This window comes from Cervus elaphus, chromosome 11 (assembly GCF_910594005.1).
Source record: "Cervus elaphus chromosome 11, mCerEla1.1, whole genome shotgun sequence".
Classification (NCBI taxonomy): Eukaryota; Metazoa; Chordata; class Mammalia; order Artiodactyla; family Cervidae; genus Cervus; species Cervus elaphus.
In genome coordinates this window covers 7587639-7597966 of record NC_057825.1, presented here as the reverse complement: position 1 = coordinate 7597966, position 10328 = coordinate 7587639, and the positions used below count along the sequence as shown (strand labels likewise).

General features: G+C 50.9%; 1 protein-coding gene across 9 annotated transcripts in view; it reads right to left on the bottom strand.

The window, feature by feature from the left end:
• Positions 1–208: 208 nt before the first annotated feature.
• Positions 209–10328, bottom strand: part of KYAT1 (kynurenine aminotransferase 1) — a 33206-nt gene continuing 23086 nt past the window's right edge. For 8 of the 9 annotated variants that reach the window (XM_043916659.1, XM_043916655.1, XM_043916657.1 and 5 more), the window contains 11 exons: positions 8320–8470; positions 4931–5080; positions 4764–4850; positions 4394–4522; positions 2675–2795; positions 2258–2334; positions 2040–2129; positions 1664–1850; positions 1505–1584; positions 848–934; positions 209–759 (listed from right to left, as the gene is read on the bottom strand). In XM_043916659.1, the coding sequence (XP_043772594.1) occupies positions 694–759; positions 848–934; positions 1505–1584; positions 1664–1850; positions 2040–2129; positions 2258–2334; positions 2675–2795; positions 4394–4522; positions 4764–4850; positions 4931–5080; positions 8320–8470 (1225 nt within the window). In that variant the 3' untranslated portion in view covers positions 209–693. Of the gene's footprint in view, positions 760–847; positions 993–1504; positions 1585–1663; positions 1851–2039; positions 2130–2257; positions 2335–2674; positions 2796–4393; positions 4523–4763; positions 4851–4930; positions 5081–8319; positions 8471–10328 lie in introns of all 9 variants that reach the window. The other variant, XM_043916656.1, reaches the window with a different exon arrangement.

Here is a 10328-nt window from a genome sequence, read left to right as displayed (position 1 = left end):
ACACACCATCCGAGCCCCGAGGCCTGATTTTATCATTAACTAACTAGGTGACTTCAGACAAGTCCCAAGTCCCTGCCCTTCTTTGGGCTCCAAAACGTTTGTAGAAAATCTGGGAGCTGAGGTTCAGGGAGGTGGAAGATGCCTTCTGTTCTGACTGAGTCCCTGCCAGCAATCAGCACCAGGGTGTGAAGTGGAGAGAAGCAGCCAATAAGAGTCTGAATAGCTTAAAACTTTATTATGGGCAAAAAGTAGTGGCTTGAGGACTCAAGCTTAAATACAACTTCCCAAGAACAAATGTAGATAAGGAAAGGGAAGGATGTCCAAGGCCTGGCTGGGGCCAGGACTGGGACCAAGGCCAGTACGTTATTGAAATCTGCCCTCGGAGTCCCAGCTGAGCCTGGGAAGGGGAGAGGGGACCCAAGACCATTCAGCCCAGCACAGGTAGTACCAGGGAGAGGCCCCGGTCAGGCCTCCCTCACCTCTGCGACAGGAACAGAGCCATACACCATGAGGAAGTGCTCCCGACTCCCCAGAGACCAAAAGCAGGACTCTTCCCTGGGATCATTCTGTGTTACAGAGACGGGCTCCTCCAGTACCTTCTACCTTCCACCTGGGATGGCTGAGAGCTGGACAAAGACAGAGCCTCACAGAGTGTGCAGGCACCAGGCAGGGCCCAGGGCTGATGTCACGACCTCAGGGCGTGAGCTCAGCCTTCCACTTCTGCAGCTTCTGGTCCATGGCCCGGAGCGTGGATTCATCCTGCACCAACACAGACCAGTCCTACCCCTCTCCCCAGGAGGCCTGGGGAGGACTGGGGAGCTCTGCCCTCCCCAGGCATGTCCGTTACCTTCACGAAACAGAAGCGGATATAGTGGTCAAAGAGCTTCTGGTGGGGCACGCTGAAGAAGATGGACACTGGAATGGCCATCAAGCCCTGGGGAGGAGGAAGCCCATGTCTCAACTGTCCCACAGCCTGGCAGGCCTCTGGGGGGCTTCAGGGGGTCAGAGGGTTCCATGATGAGGAAGGAGAAAGAGAATAAGCTTTAATGCAGCACCTCCCAGGGCTGTGTCAAGGTCAGAGGTAAAACATTCCAATGCACCATTCCAAGTCCCTCCTTATGTACAGAGGAGAGAGGGAGGCTGAGAGCAAGGAAGATCACCTGGCAGGTCAGGGCAGAGTCATAGAAGAAATGTCTTAGAATCGTAGCACTGAGCTGGATGGACCTCAGAGTTAATGGGCCAACTCCTCACTGTACAGATGGGAAGACTGAGGCCCTGAGAGGGCAGGAATTCCTGCCAGCCCACAGGAATTTGGCCACATTAAAAACAGGCCTATTTGAGCACATTAAAAACAGGCTCCCCTTTCCTTGAAATATACAACCCTGAACCACGGCTCAGGGCAGAGGCCGGGTTAGATTTTGGCCCATCAGCTCCGGGGTTAGTCACCCTTAGCACTGCACAGCTTGTAAAACACACACAGCGCTCCGGCAGAGGCCCAGCCCACCTTATTCTTGATCATCCACTTGACAAAGCGTTTGTCGTAGGGCTCATCTGCCGCTCCAGGCAAGTCAGGCATCTTGTTTTCTGGCGGACAGAGGACGTGCTGAGTCCTGGGCAGCCTCCAGGGTCCCAGCCCTGGCCCCGCCCGGCCGGGCCCACTTACTGAAGTCCGAGATGTCTGTGATGAGGAAGTAGCTGCCCTGGGGGATCACGGGCCGCAGGCCCACGGACTGTAGGCTCTGTATCATGTGGTCGCGGCAGCGCTGGATGTACTGTGGGAGCTGCACAAAGTAGCTGCTGGGTTGGCCGAAGTGCAGCTGCTCCCGCTCGAAGCTCTGAGCCACTGCGGCCTGGGGAGGGTGTGGGGGCGGGTGGGGGGCGCGGCGAGCAGGTCAGGTGTGGCCCGACCCTGGAACTGGTCCAAACCCCTCTCTTGCCCCGCCCCTCCCCTCCCGGGCCCCGCCCCACGGGCCCCGCCCCTCCAGGGCCCCGCCCTCACGGCCCCGCCCCCGCCCCTCCCCGGGCCCCGCCCCCCTCACCTGGCCCTGCGTGGGACAGTGATAGATGGAGTTCTGGTGCACAGTACGCAGGTGCTTCATGAGGCTGTCCGGGCCCAGGACCCAGCCCACCTGGACCAAGAAGACAGGGAGGGGGTGAGGCCCTTGGGGGCCCAGCCAAACCCTTTCCGGATTCCCAGGCCTGCCTCTCCCACCAACGATCGTAGAGGGAGGGGCCCCCCAAACTCTGGTTGCCTCACCTTCCAGCCTGTGACACTGAAGGTCTTGCCAGCGCTACCGATGGTCAGGGTGCGCTCCCACATGCCGGGGAGGCTGGCTGCCCAAGATCAAAGAGAGCGGCTGCTGAGACGGGGGTGGGGGCACGGAGTGGGGGCTGCGTCCCAGCAGGGACCCGGGCTCTCAGCGCCGCAGACTCCACTCTGTGCTAAGCTATTTCTTAGACTTATTTGAGCCCCTCCTCATGACAACCCCGGGAGGTAGGTGCCACTGTGTTCCCCTGTCCTGAGAGAGGTGAAGTCACTGCCCCAGGTCACCTGACCTGTGAGGGTCCAGACCCCTCGGTCCTAATCACCAGACCTGCCCTGACACCGGACTGGACTCAAGGCCCTGCTGCAAAGGTCCAGGGGTACGGGGGCGCCCTGGCTGGCTTGGCTCACCAATGCTGATGTGCTGGAACCCATCGAAGACCAACCACTGGTACACCTCGTCCGTGATGCACACAACGTCATACTGCCGACAGAGGCTGGCCACCAGCTCCAGCTCTTCCCTGGAGAACACCTGCAGGGACGGTCCCCCACCAGAGAGGCCATCTCAGAGCGATGCGAGCACACGGCCAGAGCCGGTGCCAAGGGCTTCTCTGCCCTCTCCTATCCCTGCAACAGTGACCCTGTGAGGTCAGTTGTGAGATAACAGAAAATATCTCTGTTGGTCTCTGCCCCAGTTTCTGGCACAGAACTCCTAAAACCCTTGTAACTACTAAGTGGTAAAAGCACTAGAGGGCTTCCCCGGTGGCGCTAGTGGTAAAGAATCGCCTGCCAGTGCAGGAGACGTGAGAGATGCGGGTTTGATCCCTGGGTCGGGAAGATCCCCTGGAGGAGGGCATGGCAACCCACATGCAGAATCCCACGGGCAGAGGAGTCTGCTGGTCTACAGTCCATGGGGTCGCAAAGAGCTGGACACAAGTGAAGCGCCTGAGCACGCATGCACAAGAGCACGAGAAGGATCTTTTGCTCTAATGTTTGGTCTTTGATTCTGACCTTGACACAGGCAATGGAAACCCCTGTACACCCCTAAGAGATAAGAGCACTAGGAGCATTTTTGTTCTAGTGAGGTGACTCTAAGTGGGCTCCTGGATCACGGCTGGTCACCAGAAAGACCACGCAAGCCATGATTAGAAGCCTGAAATTTTCAGCCCCCTCCCATATCCCACTTCCTGTCACTTCCCCAGAGAAGGGAGAGGGGTTGGAAATGGAGTTGATAATTGATGCCTCCATCAAAATCCCGATAGGATGGGGTTTGGGGAGCTTGCAGGGGTGGGTGAGCTCATGGGGGCACCAGGAGGCTGACGCACCCCCAACTCCACAGGGACAGAAGCAAGCACCTGCTCTCGGGCACCTCCCAGACCTCGCCATAATTGTCTCTTCATCGGGTTGTTCATCTGTATCCTTTATCATCTCCTTTCATAAACTGATAACTGTTAGTAGCTGTGTCCCTGAGTCCTGTGAGCCACTCAGATGAATTGAACCTGAAGAGGGGGTTTTGGGCATCTCAGATTTACAGCCATAGGTCAGAAGCACAGGTTATAAACTGACTTGTGATTGGCGTTTGAAGTGGGGTGGGGGGCAACCTTGTCAGACTGAGCCCTTGACCGGTGGGAGCTGACACCATCTCCAGGTAGACAGTGTCAGGACTGAATTAAATTGAATTGAATTTTGTGGGACACCCAGCTGGTCTCACAGAATTGCTTAGTGTGGGGAAAAAAAGAACCCCACATATCTGGTGTCAGAAGCTTTGTGAGTGTGATAATGGTATGACAGTAAAGGAGAAACACAGGTGGAAAACTGGGTCTTCCTTGACATCGGTTCTGTCATGTTCCCATTTTACAGGTGAGAAAAACTGGAGCGGTGAAGTCACGGGTCCAGGTCTGTGGGGAAGTAATAGAGGCTTCCAGCCCAGCCCGCTATTGCTGACACCTTCCCTGGTGATCCCTGCCCCAGGCCCTGGGACCCCTAGGAGCCTTGATCCTCAAAGCTCACTGCAGTTAGCTCTCCCACTTCACAGATAAGAAAACTGAGGCCCCATGGCAGCACACGAGCAACAGAACAGGGACGCAAACCAATCTGGAGGGGTGCCCAGGGAGGAGGTCTCTCAGGTACCTTTCCCAGGGGGTTGTTGGGTGTGTTGAGGATGAAGGCTTTAGTGCGAGATGTGAACTTGCTGGCCAGCTCCGTGGGATCCAGCTGCCAGTTGCTGCTGGAATCTGGTTCTCCCTTCTGGGTGGGGCTCTGCAAGAAGAGGGGGGCGGGGGTGGCAATACTTACTTCCTGACTTTCATCTCTAGGAATTCGGCTCCTCCCCCCAGGCATCTGTCTCCACCGTCTCTACTCTGGGGCTCTGGACACCCTTCCCCCCATCCTGGAGAAACTGGCCTCCTCCACTTCCTTCCTTCTTTCCCACCTCCCCGGGTTCAACCCAGCACACTCCTTGGACCCCTCTTCCCACCCACACCCCAACCAGCATCCTCACCGGCTTCAGGGGCACAAACACAGGGCGACCCCCTGCCATCAATGTCATGGGCTCATAACAGTCAAAAAAGGGCTCGATGATGATAACCTAGTACAAAGGTCAGATGAGCTGGGGCTGGCACCACCCGGACCCTTCACCCCTACCCAGCCCAGGCTTTGCCCATTCACCTCATCTCCTTCATCCACCAGGGCCTGGAAGGCTGTGAACAGGGCCCCGTAGGCACCCACAGTTACCAGCACGTTCTTGAGTGGGTCTATCTCCTGTCCCAGCAACTTCCCGAAGAAACTGGCCAGAATCTTCGTCAGGGGTGGGTAACCCTGCCAGGACAGCACAGGTCAGGCACCTGGCTCAGCCTGGGCCCACCCTCCTGTTCAGGCACTCTCTGCAATTCTAGCATCTTTCAGCAGCAAACCTGGGGGTCAAGTCAGTTTCTGTGGGGTGGGTTCTTTCATCTTTCACCCCTTGCCATGAAGCCTGCTCTGTGCCAGGCCCACCACCCAGGGCTGGGATTGGTGGGGAACCAGACAGAGTGTATGCCTTCACGAATGACAGTCCAATGGAACCCTCAAAATAGCAACAACTCCAAGCTTTAAACACCTCCCTTTAAGAGAGTTTAAGGGACTTCCCTTGAGGCTCAGCTGGTAAAGAATCTGCCTGCAATGCGGGAGACCTGGGTTCCATTCCTGGCTTGGGAAGATCCCCTGGAGAATGGAAAGGCTACCCACTCCAGTATTATGGCTTGGAGAATTCCATGGACTGTACAGTCCCTGGGGTCGCAAAGAGTCGGACACGACTGAGCCACTTTCACTTTCTTTAAGTTTAAGAAGGACTTTTGTGCCATCTGATCCTCTTGGCAGCCTTGCAAGAGAGACATTACTTGATTCCCATCATTTAACAGGTGGAGAAAGAGACCCAGAGAAAGGAAATGACTTGCCCAAGGTCACGGCAGTTGAAGTGCAGGACTAAGAGTTTATGTTGCAGCTTTGGAAACCCCTCACTTTGAGAGGAATATTGGATCTATATGCTTGTTTGCTGAGGACACTTATAAAACATTCCAGGGTAAGCCAAGGGACTGAAACCTAAGGTCTGGAATTTAAATAACCAAACCAGATTTGACCACATGAAAATGAAAAATTTCTATACATCAAAATATTCCATGAGCAAAGTTAGAAAACTAAGAGAGAAACATTGCAACATAAAGAGCTCTTGTGGAGCAATAAAACAAATACACATAGCCAAATGAAATAATGAGGGCAGTCATGAAAGAAAAATTGCTGATGTTCAATATTGATAGGAAAAGAATGAACTTTCCCGCCAGCTCTGAGACCAGACTGTTGATGGGAATGTAAGTCTTACTGGAGGGCAATTTGATGATATCCATCAAAGGCTAAAATATTTACACCCTTTGATTGACTGGTTTTACTTCTTGTGATTTGAGATAAATGCTCACCTATGTGTATACACAAACTATTCACTGTGGCATTGCTTAATAGTGAGATAGCCAAACCAGACCATTAGTGCAGGGCTGGGTAAATAAATCATGGCACATCTAGTCAGTGGAATACTATGCAGCCATCAAAAAGAACAAAGCTATTTTGACACGGAAAGATGCCCCTATCATACTATTTAGTGAAATAAACAAGTTCCATAATATTGTATATATAATGTTGAATTTGCTTATCATTTCTAGTAGTTTTGTGTGGAGTCTTTAGGGTTTTCTATATATAGTATCATATCTTCTGCATATAGCAACAATTTTGTCTCTTTCCTTCCAATTTGGATACTTTTTGTTTCTTTTTCTTATCTGATTGCTGTGGCTAGGACTTCTAATACTATCTTGAGTAGACAAGGTGAGAGTGGGCATCCTTGTCTTGTTTCAGATTTTAGTGTGAAGACTTTCAGCTTTTCACCACTGAGTATTATATTGGCTGTGGGTTTGTCATAGATAGCTTTTGTTATGTTGAGGTATGTTTCCTCTATTACCACTTGGGTAAGAGTTTTTATCATGAATCGATGCTGAATTTCATCAAATGCTTTTTTTACATCTATTGAGATAGCCATGTGGTTTTTGTTTTTTCTTTTGTTTATGTGGTGAATCACACTGATTTGGGTATGCTGAACTATCCTTGTGAACTTGGGATGTGGCGTATGATCTTTTTTACATGTTGTTGGATTTGATTTGCTAATATTTTGTTGAAAATTGTTGCATCTATATTCATCAAAGATATTGCCCTGTAATTTTCTTATTTGGCGATGTCTAGCTTTGGTATCAGGATGATGATGGCTTCATAGAGAGTCTTTGGGAGTGTTCCCACTTCAATTTTTGGAAGTTTGGGAACAATCGATATAAGTTCTTCTTTGTATATTTGGCAGAATCAGTCTGTGAAGTCATCTGGTCTCAGACTTTCATTTGTAGGGAGTTTTTAAATTACAGACTCTATTTCACTTGTAGTGATCGATCTGTTCAAATTATCTGTTTGTTCTTGATTCAATTTTGGTGGGTCATATGTTTCTAGAAAAAGATTTGTGATTTTTAACACAAACGGACTCATACTATAAACAATACTGGCCTTCCCTTAAGATCCAGTGGTTAGGACACTGTGCTTTTACTGTAGGCGAACTAAGATCCCACCTACTGAGCAGCATGGCCAAAAAACCCAAAAAAATAAAAAACAAGGTTCTACTGTATAGCACAGAGAGCTATATTCAATATCTTATGATAAACTATAATGGAAAAGAATATTTTAAAATGGGGATACATGTATATTATAACTGAATCACTTTGCTGAGCACCAGAAATAAACACAACGTTGTAAATCAAGCTGAAGCTCTAATACTTTGGCCACATGATGTAGACAGTCAACTTTATATTTCAATTAAAAAAACATAACAGAAAGCCACACAAATCTGACATGTGGATACATGTGTGTGTTTTAAAAGTTCAAAAGTCTAAACACTCAGCAAAGTAGCACCCTGTTGGCAGTGCTAGACTCTGGGTGGTGGGATTGGAAGAAACTTTCCCCCAGGCCGTGAGATGCACACCAACGTTTAAGAACCTGCTCCAGGCCTGGCAAATATTTACTCTGTGGTTCTTTACAGACAGGTTTTGGATTTAGAGTTAAAAAAAAATCAACTATCTTTCAACAGCTTTATGTGTCACCTCCTTCAGGAAGCCTTCTCTGATCTCCCAGGTTTCATTCCCTCCTTTGTGTTACCAAGGACCCCAAGCTCCTCCATCACAGCAAATCAACTACCTTTGATTTCTGCTTCTGTTGTTTGGTCTGCTTTTCCCACCAGACCATGATCTCCCAGCTCAGGTTTTGTTTTGTTTTGTTTTAAATCTTTCTTTCCCCCAGGCCATGAACTGTCCCAGGGCCTGTAACAAAGGAGACAGTCAGTGAACACTGAACCATGGCCGGACTGAATTTCAAGGGCTCTGCCCCATGAACCGTAACATCTAGATTGGCCTGCTGTCCAGAAAGAGCTGCCCTTTCCTCCCCTGGGATCTCTGCAGAGGCCCACATCTGGGGTCCCCCAAAGGGGCTGGGAGACTCACAAATGCCTTCGTGTACTGGTTAAGCATGAAGTCCCCACTGACGGCGTGCTGAAAGGCTTCCACGGCGAACTCTGGGGGTGAGAAGTCTGGGAAGCCTTGGCCCAGATTTACAACATCAGCCTCCTCGCTGGCCAGTTTGACAAATTCCACCCTGGGTAACAAACAGAGAGTGGGTACCAGCAGAACCCTCCACCCCAACCTGGATTTCTGCTCGATTCCAGGGCAGGCTGAGCAAGGCAGTTGGGCTTGCTCTAAAAAAACTAGATAATCAGCACCCATCCTGATCTGTTTATGGTCATAACTGGTCACATGCCATGCTGGTCATATGTCTCAGCCCAGGGGCTCTGGAATTTTCCACCACGATCCACAGTAAGAAATCCCTTTTTTTTCTTTTTTTTTTTTTTTAAGAAATCCCTTTTACATCCCAAACTCTGGAGAGACAAACAGGGACTCCAGGTTCTCCTTCCGGTGGGATCCACGGCAGTCTTTCCCATCCTGTCCTACTCTGGTCTTTACAAATACTTGCTGAGCGCCCCTAAACGGATTTCATGACCCATTCATGCATCTGTCAACACCACACTTTGAAACATTTGCTTATACCACCTCTGTCAGTCTGTGAGGCAAGTGCTGCTCCTTAGTCACAATGGGGATGGAGAAGGTGGGATTCGGGGGACTTGCCTGATGGCTCCCAATTAGCACAGTTGGCTTTTGAGTCCACCTCTGCCTGAAGCAACAGTTGGGCCCTGGAGAATTACCCTGAACAGACCGTGGTCCCACCAGCCCTGCCATCTGCCACCTCTGGCACCCTACCACCCTTCTTCTGGGCCTGCCTGCTGGCCACCTCTTTAGGGAAGCTGGCAGAGAGGCTGAGAAGCTGGATAAAAAGGCTGGCCCACGGTTCCAGGTTGCCAGGGGGCAGAGGAGTCAGGTGTGGTGGCGTTGAATTTGCCTAACAATAAATATGTCTAAAATCAGTTCTTGTTCTCTCTAGAGCTTCACAAAGTCTCTGAAGACATGAAGTTGCTGAGGCTGAGAGAGGCCCATGACCTGCCCAGAGCCACATGAGTGGCTAAAGCAGAGCTGAGATGCAAAGTCAGATGGTGGGTGGTCCATGGTGGTTGGGACAACGGAGCCAGATCCTCAGGCCACCACCCTGGGGTCCGCAGGAACCTGGGGCCTCTCACGGCCCTCATCCGTCCTAGCACTCCGCCCTTGCTCTGTGCAGTCCTCCCAGGCCAGCTCTGCCCTGACTCTGCCTGAGACTTGGCTTCTCCTGGACTCAGTCCTCCCTTCTGTAGAATGGGTATGACAGGTTCAAGAGTCTGCTGGCTCTGTGAGTCAGGAAAGACTTTAGCTGCCTCTTCTAGCCAGTTATTTCCTCCCTCTCAGCTGGACTTTATCTTATCTGCAAAATGGGTCACAAGGCCTGCCCACCTGCCTCACGGAGAGGACAGAGGGGCAGCCTGGGAAGCAGGATCCTGGGGGCTCAACCTGGAGGGCAGCCAGACACCATAGGGTCTTTGGGCCTGGCTCCCCCATCCCAAACACCAGGGAGCATCGGAGGAGAAGACGGAGGTGGAAAATTTTTGCAAAACACAAAATGTGGTACAGGAGGGGAGTTTGAAAGAAAAAGATGGTCCTTTTTTTGATAAAAACAACAGCCAATGATATCTTTTTTACATACAGAGGTGGCTCTGTGCTCTTGGCCAAAGGGGGAGTGGACTGGGAGCAGGGGTCGGAGAAGGGGAAAGAAGGAAGGTCATTCAGTCTTTCTTACACATCTTTGATTGCATCCATTGCATCACTAGTGACAGGGGGCACGTATGTCTTTCACACGTAGAATGAGTCAATTAAAAAAAAGATGTTAAGCTCTGCAAGTGTCACGTAGGAGCTGCCCATGTCTTACCTTCTTATATTCTTTAGCTTATCTTGTTCTCTACTAAGTGTGAAATGAAAGACCCACCCACCCCCACCCCCACCCGGAAAGCCCTTAGCCCGGTGCTTGGGTA